This window comes from Corylus avellana, chromosome 2, assembly GCF_965113065.1.
Source record: "Corylus avellana chromosome 2, dhCorAvel1.hap1.2, whole genome shotgun sequence".
In the NCBI taxonomy this organism is placed as follows: Eukaryota; Viridiplantae; Streptophyta; class Magnoliopsida; order Fagales; family Betulaceae; genus Corylus; species Corylus avellana.
The window spans coordinates 823,449-838,124 of NC_142491.1; the positions used below are offsets into that span (position 1 = coordinate 823,449).

General features: G+C 39.3%; 2 protein-coding genes across 2 annotated transcripts; both read left to right on the forward strand.

Moving 5' to 3' along the window:
• Positions 1 to 1,754: 1,754 nt before the first annotated feature.
• On the forward strand, positions 1,755 to 8,280 carry LOC132177488 (FRIGIDA-like protein). The gene is made up of 4 exons (XM_059589835.2): positions 1,755 to 1,883; positions 3,982 to 5,018; positions 6,617 to 6,789; positions 7,611 to 8,280. The coding sequence occupies exons 2-4, from the start codon at positions 3,992 to 3,994 to the stop codon at positions 8,031 to 8,033; spliced, it is 1,623 nt and encodes a 540-aa protein (XP_059445818.2). The 5' UTR covers positions 1,755 to 1,883; positions 3,982 to 3,991; the 3' UTR covers positions 8,034 to 8,280.
• A 954-nt stretch (positions 8,281 to 9,234) lies between these two features.
• ATSPO22 (Tetratricopeptide repeat (TPR)-like superfamily protein) lies at positions 9,235 to 14,488 on the forward strand. The gene is made up of 5 exons (XM_059575973.2): positions 9,235 to 10,551; positions 12,284 to 12,473; positions 12,601 to 12,633; positions 12,849 to 13,469; positions 13,562 to 14,488. The coding sequence occupies exons 1-5, from the start codon at positions 9,236 to 9,238 to the stop codon at positions 14,225 to 14,227; spliced, it is 2,826 nt and encodes a 941-aa protein (XP_059431956.2). The 5' UTR covers position 9,235; the 3' UTR covers positions 14,228 to 14,488.
• The last annotated feature ends 188 nt before the right edge of the window (positions 14,489 to 14,676 follow it).

The window sequence follows — 14,676 nt, forward strand, 5'->3', positions numbered from 1 at the left end:
TTTCCCAAAAAAAGGTGGGAAAAACAAAGGATTCTAATATAATTCTCCATGTTTTAGATTAGTACATTAGATATTAATTTTAATTTAATATAACAAAACCTTCCCACACATGTATGATGTCTTACACCCTAAATATTTGTAGAAAACATCCAAAATATAATGGAAGAAGTTTAATTTTAAAAAATAATATTGAGTTTTATTTTCAAAAAAAAAAAAAAAAAAAAACCTTAAGGAGAAAAAAGAGTGATAAGAGATATACTTTATGACTAGGGCAGCAAAAAGCCCACTCAAGAAGTTACTATGTTTGGACTTTGGCACTTTTCTCTTTTATTAGCTGCAAAAAGCCAACTCGTGAAGTTGCAATGTATGGACATTGGTACTATTTTCTTTTATTAACTTTTATATTTATTCCTTTTAGTGGGGCATGCTTCGTTGGAATTTTATTGGCATGAAGACATGCATACCTTTTCTAATTTATTTTTCTCTAGAGAATGTAAAAATGATTGATAATTGCAAGTATATATGGAAGTTGATATATTTTGTGATTGTCTCGTTCTAGAATATTAATCGAAAGTACCTACAAAAGAAGAGAGAAGTATGTAAATGAGTTTGTCGGTATGAGCCGGCAGAAGATGATTATGATACTTAAGTCAGTATGTATCTAAGAAAAACAGCTTGAAATAGAAGTATAAATAAGGCGGAGTCCATTTTACCTGGTTTTGGATTACCTTTTTATAATGTCATACTCTCAACTGTTTAGTGTTGATTCCTCCAAGATGGTCTTTGAAGTGACCTATCCATTTCACGTTCCTTCACTTTCTCATCGTGCCCTATGCTTGAGATTCAGGGCTCACGACCTGGTTATGAAAATTGCCCAAATGTTGTGAAAGTAGTGAAGGAGAGAGAATCTTATGTGCCAATAGTTTGGTAAGTCCGTGGACTGATACGTCAGTTGCATGGAATTGTTGACCCATAAGTCGAACAATAACAAATACTAACTAGTAACTAGGGATGTTTTAGAAGGCTAATATTACAACAAACTAAGAATATTTTATAATTAACAAATATTAAATGTCGGTTTGGTTTAACGGTTACAGAGGCCCTGTTTGCCAATGGCCCTAGAACGGTACTGTTCGAGGGCCGGTACTGTAGCCTTTTTTTAGGAATAAGTGTTTGATTGGTTTTAGTGAAAATATTTTGTGGGGAAAAGTAAAAAATTATATTTTATATGAAAAAATGTAAAAAATTTGTTTTGTAGTAATTTTTTTATTTAAATAATAATAATAAAAATGATTGATGTGGTATAAAAAGTAGAGATGTTGGGATTAATTTTGAAGTGAAAAGATTTTTTTTTTTGGGATTGAGGGAGGCCCTGGAACAGTACCGTTCCGGCAAACACACCCAGAATGTGCGGTTTGAAAAATAATGATATTTTAAAAGACAATTAAGTATTCAGTAAAATTGTAGTTTTATATTTAAAATAATGTATTTTTATATTTTTCAAACACACTTTCAAATTTTGGACAAAAAACTTAAGTTTAATTGAAATTAACACGTCAGCGTTGTGGAATGGATAAAGATATGGTGCCCTTTGTTTTATTTTTCTTCTGTTTATTTTCCAAAAAACGACGGCGTTCAAGCCAACATATATATACACGTGCTGTAACGAATTTACCTTGATACCCCTAAATCGCATGCAAATGGATAGACTATATATAAGCCCAAGTAGCTCATTTCCTAACCCTTTCGCTTTGGCTGCTTTGCCGTCAGGGGCATTTCGCAGACCTCACGCACCCTCTCTCTCACTCTCTCTCTCTCTCTCTCTCGCATTTCACTTTAGCTTTTCAGTCACGGACCAGACTGTAATCTCCATGATCTGAGAGGCAAGTATTCCCATAACTCGGTAGCTCTCTTTTTACTCCTTTTTATTCTCTCTGTTTCTTCCAATTTTTGGTGGTTTGGATTTACTGCGATGATCAGATCTTGCTTGAATTCGATACTTAGGGTATGGAGTTGTTTGGGTTGTTGGGGCTTTTGGTTGGTAGTTGTTGTCTTTCTCTGCATTTTGCCTTAAATATATCTGATTGGTTGCGAAGGGAATTTGGCCGGATCGGGTTTTGGGTCTAGTGTTTGGGTGTTGGAAAATGAACTTTTGGGGGGTTGTTTTGGTGATTAATTTTTAGGGTTTTTGGGTGGTAGTTGTTTTCCGCTGCATTTTGCTCTAAATTTTAATGATTGGTTGCGAAGAGAATTATGGGCTGTGTTTAACTCTCGTTTCGATCAGTTGGGATGGATAGTTTTGGGTCTAGGGTGTGGATTTTGGCAAATGAGAATTTCTGGAGTTCTTTTGGTGTTTAATTTTTGGGGGTTTTTGATTGGTAGCTGTTGTTTTTCGTTCTTTTTGCTTTAAATTTCTCTGATTGGTTGCGTAGAGAAGTTGAACGGATCGGGATTTGGGTCTAGTGTTTGGATGTTGGAAAATGAACTCCTGGGGTTGTTTTGGTGTTACGTCGGGTGGTGGTTGTTTTCCGCTGCATTTTGCCCTCAATTTTACCGATTGGTTGTGAAGAGACTTTTGGGCTGTGTTTACTCTCGTATTGATCAGTTGGATCAGATCGGGTTTTGGGTCTAGGGTGTGGATTTTGGCAAATGGCGGTTAATTTTTGGGGTTTTTGGTTGGTAGCTGTTGTTTCTCTTGCCTTTGCCCTCAATTCTCTGATTGGCTGCAAAGAGAATATGGGATGTGATTTATCCTCATATCAATCTAGTGAGCGGATTGGGTTTTGGGTCTAGGGTTTGGATTTTGGCAAATGAACTTGTGGGGTTGTTTTGGTATTTAATTTTTAGGGTTTTTATATTGGTATTTGTTTCTCTACATTTTGCCTCAAATTTCTCTGATTAATTGTGAAGAGAATTGGGGCTGAGTTTTATTTTGGCATCAATCAGTTGGGATAGATCAGGTTTTGGGTCTAGGGTGTGGATTTTGGCAAATGAACTTGTGGGGTTGTTTTGGTGTTCAATATTTAGAGTTTTTGGCTGGTAGTTGTTTTCTTCTGCATTTTGCCCCAAATTTTCTTTGTTTGGTTGCTAAGAGAATTTGAATGGATTGGGTTTTGGGTCTAGGGTTAGGATTTTGGTTATTCTTTGCATATGTATGAAATTTGAGCCTTTTGTTTTGGTTGATTTAGTAGTTCTGGTTGTTTGAGTTGTGTGGTGTTGATTTGGAAACATTATCCCTGTAGATCAATCAGTGCCTCATTTGCACGTGAGGGCTAGCAATATTCCCTTGCAAGCTTACAAAGTGCTTGGTAACACATGCCATAGCTAGACCTGAGCATTACCAACAAGTGCTTGATGCTAACTGATTCTTATCATTTTTAGCCATCCAAGAAGTTGCATTTCCCATCTGGAACAGCTAATTTGTGATTAGTGGTCTAAGGTGGGTGTGGAATTTAGCTGTTGCTTAGTACTACCAGTTGTCACCCTTAAACCATCCTTCAATTTGGTAAATGGAGAATATGGCTTATCCTTTTTTGGATTTGTCAGGTTATCTGTGCAGCTAATCCATTCTATCAATGAATTTAGATCTATCCAATTTTGTTTCTTTAGTCAATGAATCAAGTGATGTTGAGTACTTCATGTGCATGAAGGACTTCCCACTTGTTCAACTATGCGAATATTTCATGCAACATTGAGTGATCGATATCTGGTCAATGTACATGGTTGAAGCAACCCATAAACCTCTTTTTCCCTATTTGTAAAAAGACTTGATGAAATGAGTATGGCCCTTGCATTAATTATCTTTATGAAATTTATGTGGTAGTTCATTTTGCACTCATGCTATAAGAAAGGTAACTTTGACTCTTATGGATCTTGCATCTTTCGTTGGTTGTAGTTTTGACACTTTTTCCTCTTTCTTTTTTTTTTTTTTTTTTTTTTTTCTTCTCCTGCTTTTTTTTTATAAAAAAAAAAATTCTCCAGATCCTCTGCCATGGAAGATACCTTTTCAGTTGTTACGTTAATTGACTCTACAACCTCAAAGATTCAACAGCTCCAGAAAGCATTTGCTGAACTTGAAAGTCACCGTGCCATTACCCTTAACTTGAAATGGAAAGAACTTGAAGAACATTTTCATGGGCTTGAGAAATCTTTGAAGAGGCGTTTTCATGAGTTGGAAGACCAAGAAAAGGAGTATGAGGCCAAAACAATCGAAGCCCAAAAGTTGTTGGAGAAGCGGGCAGCAGCAGTTGTAGCCAAGGAACAAGCTTCGCTGGAGAGGCTTCAAGAGAAAAGAGATGCTGCTATATTTGCCATTGCTACTGCTCGAGAGAAGCCTGCTGTTGTCACTGATGAGAGCCATGGTGGGACACCAAGCATGGAAGAGAAACCACCTGATGCCGTGGCTGCTGAAAATAACTTTGAAGATATAAAAGTTTCTTCTGGAAGTGGAGATGTAGAGGTGACATCTTATCCTGAGCTCGTAACACTTTGTAAAGGGATGGACTCAAAAGGTCTCCATGCTTTTATATCAGACAACCGAAAGAATCTTGCTGCCATAAGGGAGGAAATTCCACTAGCATTAAAGGCTGCAGCCAACCCTGCCCATTTGGTTTTGGACTCTTTGGAAGGATTTTATCATATGGAAGTGTCCAATCTGGATGGAAAGAAGGATTCAAGCCTGTTGGGTCTCCGTCGAACCTGTATAATGTTGATGGAGTGTCTAAGTCTTTTGCTAACAAGCCCATATCTAGTCTCTGTTCCTGCTATCATTTCAGAAGATGTTAAGACGCAGGCAAAGGCAATTGCTGAAGAATGGAAGCCTAAATTGGATGTTCTTGACCTGGACGCGAGCAATGGGAACTCATTGGAGGCTCATGCATTTCTGCAACTTCTGGAAACTTTTGGTATTGCCTCTGATTTTAATGAGGAAGAGCTGTCTAGGCTAATACCAATGGTTTCACGGCGTCGCCAAACAGCTGACCTTTGTCGTTCCCTTGGGTTATCGGAGAAAATGCCAGGTTTGTCTCAATTGTACCTATGACAATGGATGAAAACCTGTTCTATGACATTTTGCACAATGTTGACTTTATTAAATGAACTATGCTGAAATCTAATGCCTCAACCGTGGTAAACAAAATGAAAAATGCTTTATTTTGCTGAACATGTGTCTTATGTTTGGTTTGTCAGAGAAAATGTCAGGTCTGTTTTTCATCTGTGCGCATTTTCAATCTGGATGAAAACCTTTTGTAAAACCTGGCAGATATATTAGATGAAGTTTAGTGACCTTTAATCTCCTCACTGTGTCAAAACAACTAAAACACTTTTGTTCTCTTCACACTTATTAGCCTGTGCTTTTTGTTTGTATTTGTGGACTTGTGTTTCCATTTACGTATGTCGGTTGTTCCTCCAACATTGTTCTAATTTTAAATAAAAGCACTTAAGTAACTAGTTGTTCAAGGTCAAAGACTTAAACCTTTTTGAGTATCTTTCATTAAGGTTAAATCATCCAATGCCGCCAAAATGTTCAAATAAGTGATATTCTTTGGAAGCATCACCATGTCTGAAATTACATCATGTTTTGAATGCTATATTTTATGTTTTCTACTTTTGAAGTAAATGGTGGTTGAATCATTTATAACCTAACTCCACATATTTCATACCTTAGTGTCATATATCTTTTTGCATAGACTGTATTAAGCTGGGTAGAGGGTTGTGTGTTGCCAGTTAGGGCAAAACTTTTCATGTTGTGTGAACATGGATCCTATTGGCGAAAAAGGATCCTTGTAACTGACCCCAATCAGTTGAGATTAAGTCTTGGAATTGAGTTGCGTATTATTAACATGCAAGCTTATGAGAAAATAGTGGAATCACGCAAGGGGTTGGAATCGATCATCAGAAGAAGTATTAGGCCAAAAATTAGGATACATTCTGGGAAAATAAAACTTCCATCGAAGAAAAGGAAATGAAAGTCTTTCGTAAAAATTCTTGTGGAATCGAGAAACCAAGGGAAGTCATCTTCATTAGACAGAGCAGGAGACAACAAGACAAGAGGGATGATAGGATGAACTTCGCACTTTCCTGGAAGGAAGAGTTTTTGTACCCGCTAGCCAAGTAGAAGGAGGTTAGATTGCCTTACCACCAGTAGTTGAAAGATAGCATTTGAGGACGATAGTTGTATTCAGTAAGTTGGGTAACTCAATTCCAATCTTTCAGCCTAGGACTTATTCTTACTGGAAAAGCGGTGCCAGGAGCCGTGTGTGATAAGTATTACAAGATGTAAAAAATTTCTTGGACTGCATTAAATTTATTTGAACCAGACCAAATTTTAAGGTTGCTTAAAAGAGGCCCTTTTAAGGAGAGCAAAATATCTTCATTTTTAAGGACTGCCCTTTGCATACATCCTATGTGACTTCTGGAGCAAACCTCTATATTTGGATCTCATATTGCATCATCTAAAAGGTCTAGTTTCTGCCAGATGGTTATATTGAGGCGCTCCTATGCCTTGGATGGACCAACTCTGAGAATACAGAAGTTGATAAAATCAACTGCTTTCTCTTTTGTCCATATGTGTTTTAGTACGTTTTCATAGTTAATTGTGTTTTTCCTGGTTTTACAGGTGTAATTGAAGTATTGGTTAATAGCGGAAGGCAAATTGATGCTGTTAACTTGGCTTTTGCATTTGAACTTACTGAGCAGTTCTCTCCTGTGCCTTTACTGAAATCCTACTTGAAGGAGGCAAGAAAAGCTTCTTCACCTGTCAAAACTGGAAATTCATCTCCCACAGCACAGGTGTGTATCCTCAATCTGCATTATATTAATCAAACTTATTTTGATAAGTTTCTTTTTGATAATCTTAATTGGGGAGTAACAAATTGATACGGATGTGCTAGGTGAATGGTTATTATTTGGGGAAAATAACTAATAGTTATTTATATCAGTGAGCTTGTTAGTTGCAAGCGAATAGATGTGCTTTCTACAGCACTTGCATGGTATTACAATTGGGTAGAAATAGTTGTGTGGTAGTACCTAGAAACAGAGATGCACATCCATGTAAGTGGTTGTACTGGCATCTGGCCGCTGGACACTTCAGTCTCTTAATTAGACAATTTGCAAATATCTGGATAATTTTGTTGTACTTGCTTGAGCAGTATGAGTTCTACAATAATCTCCCGTGACTCATGATGTTGGACAAGTTGATTGCTTTGTTACCTTTCAAACACAAGCATCCCACATGTTTCTGATGGCCATCACCACCATATGTTGCAGTTGTGGACACTGTTAACATTTCTAGCTTTCTTGGTTTCATGTGCATATGACATATAACGTATATATCCTGATTATTTATTATCAGGCAGTCAGTCTGGTTGATTCGGTGGTAGAATCCGTGACCAACCCCCCTGAATGGCTTTTAAAATCTGTTTCCTGGTTAACCATTGTTTATATGTAATTTACAGCTTGGATTCACTTATTTTCTGGTGCTGCAGTAGCCCTTTATTTTTATCTGGATGCGTCCCATTAGAATGTGGGCCGCTGCCGATGTTGATGGGGTTTGGCAAGCTCGAAGTTTTTGGTGTATGATGCCAAACTAACAAACTTAGCTCTTGTTTCAGAATGAGGTTAACGAACGGGAGCTGACTGCCCTCAAGGCTGTGATAAGGTGCGTTGAAGAGCATAAACTTGAGCAGCAGTATCCAGTGGATCCACTCCAAAAACGTGTCCTCCTGCTAGAAAAGGCAAAGGCAGACAAGAAAAGGGCAACCGAAGCTGCAAAGCCTCAGCCGAAAAGACCTCGTGCCAACGGTGTCGGATACGTGCCTCGTGTCACTAACGTTGCCACTACTGACAAGACTTTCTACCCCAGAATGACAGATAGGTACCCTCAGTACGTGTATGATAATAGGCAATATGTTTACCCTGGACCTGCTGACAACCACTGCCCTCCTCTTCTGGGTTCTGCAACTTACAACCTCTCTCCCAGTCATGGCAACTACTTCGGAAATGGCTACCAGTATCAAGCCCCATATCTTCACTAGTTAGCGAAAATGGCAACATAAGAGGTGACGGCTATCATCATCCTTTCATCATTTTAACTCTTAGTGTTAACCCTGGAGCCCTTTGTATGTTGTACTGTATGAATGAATTTTAGTATTTAAGAACCCCCCCCCTAAAAAAAAAAAACAGCAAAAAAAGAAAAAAAAAATGGTCTTGTTAATTTTTAGTTGTTGTACAAGAAGATATTCGTCTCTCTAATATATGCACAATGTTTTAATTTTGTAAATATGCATTATTGTCTCTTCTGTATTTTGTGTATTTACTTCTCATCTCTTTTACTTTGCTATCTCTTTTTGGGAGGTCCAAAATTACCACCAAATTTGTAAACGTTGCAATATCTCTTGTCAATTTTTAAGTTACTCCCTCCTTTAGGGGGAAAAAAAAAATCTGGTTGAGGAAGTAAAAATGATAACCAACACTTTATAAAATAAAAAATTGAGGATAAAGCGAAACAAAAGCAAAAAAGCAAAATAAATAAGGCCTACGCTCAGGTAGTGGTCAGTTCAATGAAGTGTTTTTTCGAAAAAAGAAAAGAAAAAAAAAAGAAGTTAATTGAAGGGCATGGTTGTATTTTCATAAATGTTTGTGATGGCCTAAATGAAAATGTTTCGTTGTAAAAAAAAAAAAAAACTAGTAAATTAAGAGGTGAGTTTTAGTACCAATGTCATTCAGTTTTAACGGAAGGGTTACTCAGAAAAGGTGTGGATTACTTTATAAGCGTTCATATAAAAATCAAAAAGCACCCCCTAGTCCGTGATTTCTATAAGATTATGGGGTGTTTTTTTTTAAAAAAAGTGCAAATTAAAATTAAAATTATGATATCGATTAAAATAATATTTTACGCAATATTTATTTATTTGGTCATTAAATTACAATTATATACATTATTCAAATACTTAATTGATAAAAAAAGTATTTCTTAACATGTTTTACCAAAAGTTTATACGATTTTAAAAAGTAACACGCATTTACTAAGTTTATACAAATATAACTTCTTTAATAATCAAGCCTAATTTTATGTTCACAATCACCTCATTTGTTGAACCAACAGAATTCAAGTCGAATTTGTGCCAAGGGATCGAGCGAGTTGGGGAACGGAATTGTTCAGTTACCCATTAGCCTTATATATATTATATATATATATATAAAGAAGTTCGAATCATTGCATTGGCGCCAAAAGAAAATGAGAATCGCAGAGATCTCATCCCCCGTTGCAACCCAGAAAGACTCCTCTCCCCACCAACTCCTCCTCTCCCAAATCGAATCCTCCATCAAACAACTCGAGCAACTCTCCCCTTCCGCCTCCCAAGACGACAACTCCTCCTCCCTTCGCACCCTCTCCTCCGATCTCCGCCGATCCCTCGCTCAACTTACTCACCTCGCCCCCTTCAACAACGACCTCAAGCTCCACCTATGGAAGCTCAGCTTCCGCCTCTGGAACGCCTGCGTCGACCTCTCCAACGCCGTCTCCTTCCGCCGCTCCTCTGCTTCCGCCGAGCACCATGCCGAACTCCGCCACGTTTCCGCCGCCATCCTCGCCCTCGCCGGCAACGTCCCTGGCGTCCCCTCTCCGGCGCTCAAGGCCTCAGCGTTCTACCACAAGACTGGCCTCCTCTGGCACGACCTCCGCAGGCTCGACCTCGCCTCCGCCTGCTTCGTTAGCGCCACTGACCTCGTATCCGAGCTCCATCCCGGCGATGTCTCCGGCGCCGGGGAGAGGAAGCTCCTCCTCGACCTCAATCTCGCGAGATCCCGCACCGCCTGGGAGTCCTCCCACCGGAATCTGGCTCTGGCGCTCCTGAACCGGTCCAAGAGCTTGCTATTCGGGTCCGCCCAGCACTACTGGGCTCTCGCGAACCAGTACTTGGCGTTTGGCAAGGGTTTGCTATCGAAGGACGATCAGAGTAGCAATAGCGAAGCTCTGAAGCTCATGAACGAAGCGTTGGATCTTTGCGAGAAAGGACTCGGAGCGGGATCCAGTGCGGCCGATCTCAGGGAACTAAGAGCTAAGACGCTTCGGTTCATCTCGGCCGTCCATTTGCAAAAGGGAGAGTACGAGAGCGTGATCAAGTGCGTGAGGGTTCTGAGAGATCAGAGTGGGGACCACTGCCATCCGAGCCTTCCAGTGTTGGCAGTGAAGGCTTGGCTAGGGCTAGGGAGGTACGGGGAAGCGGAGAAGGAGCTGAGGGGCATGGCGGTAAATAAGGGCGTTCCGCAGGACATTTGGATGTCCGCCGTGGAGGCGTACTTCCAGGCGACGGGGACGGCGGGTTCCGAGACTGCCAAGGACGTGTTCTTGGGTTTGTTGGCCCGGTGTCACATCAGCGCCGGAGCAGCTGTGAGGCTTGCCCACCGCGTGGTTGGTGAGGGTGGTTCTGATTCTAAAGTGAGGGCTAAAGTAGCGGCGGAGCTAGTCTCCGACGAGAGAGTGGTGGCGCTATTCGCCGGTGAGGCCGCGGCAAAGGAGAGGATGTCAATGCACGCTGTGCTTTGGAATTGGTAAGTCCAATAATCACGTACATAAATTCCTAGACATATAGCATAATTGAATCCAAAACCTCTATGTTTAACTAGAATGAGATCTAGCCCTAGTATGTTTTCTGTTTGCGTTAGAAATTTATAACTATAGTTAATGTGATAAATCAAAGTTTGTACAAAAATGTGCTGCATGCATAACAATATCAGTTGGATTGATTTTACCAGGACTCTGCTTCATATTTAAAAAAAAAAACAACAGAAATTGAGGAAATTTGTTTTAAAATTGTTTTAAGAAATGGAGGCATTTCAAATCATTTCTCTTTTTGATTCTCATGTTTGAGTTCCAAAATGAACCAAATGCTTAATACTTTAAATATTTCAGTCCTCTTATTCCCTTTTCTTCACTCTGTAGCTCTTTTCTCATTACTCAAGTCTTTTTTATCTAGGACGAAAAGCCCTCAAAAGAGTCCCCGAAAGCAAAAGCTCCCACTTTTAAAAGTAGCTTTGAAGAAGGTAGAATCTTCATGTTCACTCCAAAAAAGAAGGCATTTAAGATATTTTATCGATTTGACATCTTGGGCAGTGTTTTAAAAAGCCTCTGCAGTTGCATGCATCATAAGAGTAGCGTTCTTGAGATCTTCATTAGTTCACTGCCAAGGAATTTTAGGATGTATCTTCCTTCCAAAGATTAGGGATTGATCGCTGCTCAAGTCTTCTATCTGAGCTGCTCTATTTACTTGGTGAATCAAGGCTTTTGCACAACTAGAAAGGTCTACAATATTAGGGCAATAACTTTGGAAGAATTCATAAAATAAAATAAAATAAAATAAATAAAAACACTTTGGAAGAACCAATGGTGTTATCAAGGCACCTCTGCATAAGCCATATTCAAGGACCGTAAGAGGATTATTGCATTGAGGAGATGTGGCCAACACAACCGAATGGGCAAGATTGGATTTAATGGTCCTTGGAGATATTGTCACTTAAATTGGAGATTTATTAGACCTTTTGTTCAACTTCTTTGGCGGCTTCTCTTGGATTCTCATGTATTCTCTTGTAGTGTTTAAGTGGGACTTTCATTGTTTATAGAAATTGTTTCCTCAAGTTAACACAGAGGGTCCGAGTGTTCTTGTTGCTTGGTCGGATACCCCAAACATGAACCTCACTCATGTTTTCTACCATTTCTTGGAAGTACATTTTACATAGGGCACGTTTTTCTATCTTCAACTTTATATCATGAATATTTTTAATGGAATATTAAAAATATTCCATTAAAGAGAATTTTATACAAAAGTAATTTCCTAAGTTGTCCCAAGATTTGATGTTAAAGAGAATATAATGCCATTTGATTCCCCCAGTTTCCTATGAAAGAGGGTTAAGGATCTGGCTTGGACGGTCCATTATAAGAGAGCAATGTGATATATATTGCTATCTTATAGAAAAAAGTATTATTGCCTTGTGTATCATAGCAATTTTAGTTGTGTACATGTGGTACTGTTCATATATTATGTTCAAGCAAATGAATCTGGCATGCTATAGAGTCATGTATACTATCATGTGGCAATGAAAGCACGGACACATGACTTAGCCTAAGCGGTGTGTAAGAACATATCAACGCCCTCTGCCTCGTAACAATTTGAAAGGAACTTGCTTGATGGAAACACTAAATGTATGAACAGATGATGTTTATTGAAAGCACTTCTTTTCAATTCAAGTCCATTTATTTCAACCATTTTCTGTCTTCGTGTTACAGTGCTGCAGACTTCTTTCGATCAAAAGATTATGGGACAAGTGCAGAGATGTTTGAAAAATCCATGCTTTATATTCCATATGACATAGAGAGCAAAATTCTCCGGGCCAAGGGCTTTAGAGTCTTGTGTCTCTGCCATCTTGGCCTCTCTCAGCTTGATCGAGCTCAAGAATACATCAATGAGGCTGAAAAGGTATCCTAAATATCAACTACTAGTTGGGACTTCTGTCTCCGAGATAATTAAGATCTTTAAATGCTTAGAACTAGTTTATTTTTTCCTCTTCTGGGAATGACTTTGTAATGCTTTTGTTTTTCCGCAGCTAGAGCCCAACATAGCCTCTGCTTTCCTTAAGGTGCTCTCTCTCTCTCTCTCTCTCTCAAACACACACCCACACATGTAGGGCCGCACACACGTGCACGTGCTTGCCTGCATGTGCGGGTAGACATGCCTGAAAAATATTGCCACTCTTAGACTAATGCTAAGCTTGATAACAAATACACCCTTCTCATATTTTCCAACATTATTTAATTGATAATTTTGCAAACTTGACATATCTGTTTAATACAGTTCAAGATTTACCTGCAAAAGAATGACCACAGTGATGCTATCACTCAAATCCAAGCCATGACAACCTGCCTCGATTTTTCAACCGACTTTCTCTCCCTCTCAGCCCATGAAGCTGTTGCTTGCCATGCTCTTCCTGTGGCTGTGGCTGCTCTATCGAATCTGCTAAACTTCTATGCCCCAGGAAAATCCATGCCAACAACAGAAATTGTAGTCCTACGCACCCTTGTCACAATCCTTTCTGAAGAGCCTGGCAACGAGCTGGAAGTTCTGAAATTTATAAAACGTGCTCATAACCGAGGATCTGAGCTTGGTCCTGATCTCTTCTTTGGAAAAGAAGAGGTAGGAAGACGGGAGCGGAATTGGTTTGCCGTGACATCATGGAATTTAGGGACAAAAACTGGGAAGTTGAATAACTATGAACTATGTGCTGAATTTTTGAGATTGGCTTCAGAATTCTACTGTATTCCTATTGACGGGCAAGTGGAAGAAAATAATGTTATGGTTTGTAAGTCGTTAATATTGACTGTATCTGCCATGATAGCTTCAGAGAATCAAAGGAAGGCTACATTGTCAGACTCTGAAGTGAAGCAAGCTATAGAACTGCTTGATAGAGCAGGGAAGGTATAAATGCATGCATTATTAGTCATTTGCTTGATTCATAAAGCCGATGCCTCAATTTTTCACACTCAAAATCAATTCTTTCATGGATGCAGATACTGAAATCAATCTCAACTGGGACTCAGCTACATGATGATCAAATCACCACCCTTGAGCCTGATCTCTTCTTTATATACACCTTCAGTGCCTATGATATGCAAGGAAGGCTAAATGATTCAGCAGCACAGCAACTCCTTGTGAAGAGTTTTGCCAGCTCAAAAGCTTGCAATCCCAAGCACCTCCTTCAGATAGGCTTTAATGCCTCCCAGGGTCCGCAATCCAATCACGAAGTAGCCACCTTTGCTCTAAATGAGTGCCTCTCCACCTTCCTTTCCTCCCCCTCGCCGGATTATCAAAACATTGCTCTTATTGTGCGGAAGCTTATTGCGGTAACAAGCATTCACAAGGGTGATACAGATGATGATGCTGTATATGGCATGTACAAGCAAGCTTACCAGATAATGGTGGGGTTGAAGGAAGGAGAGTATCCTACAGAAGAGGGAAAATGGCTTGCCATGACGGCGTGGAATCGCGCAGCGCTGCCAGTGCGGATGGGGCAGATTGAAACAGCCGAGAAATGGATGAATGTCGGCCTGGAACTTACTAAGCGCATTCCAGGAATGGAAACTTACAGGGCATGCATGGAGGACTTTGTTGATGGCTTCAAAAAGAAATTTCATGGGCAGAATGATATTGAAAGCAGGCCTCAGCAAATAATATGATGTGAATATCTTGTTGTACAGGAAATTAGTGAGACATGATCCTTGTCCTTGTCATACAGAACACACACACAAAAAAAAAAAAAAAAAAAAAAAAAAAAAAAAAAACCTTTTCGGTGCATACAAAACTGACCCCTTGTGATTCAAATTGGGTCATTTTAGGCTAATAGGGTCATCATTCTGAGTTGTATATCAGCTTATCTTTCGAGTCCAAAGAAGTCTTATTGTCTATTGTATCATGCATGGAACGACTATGGCGAAATATGGGAGAATTTCAGACAGTTCGGAATTATGTTTTATCTAATTCTAAGGGGTTTGCTCAAATGGTAAGGGTCTTGGCCTTGAGAAGTGTTAGAGAGCCAAATAAATGAACCCAAAATTTTTTTAAAACTGACATGGCAATGGTTTTTAAATTAAAAAAAATGCAATTCTATCTTCCTTGTTTGCTACTT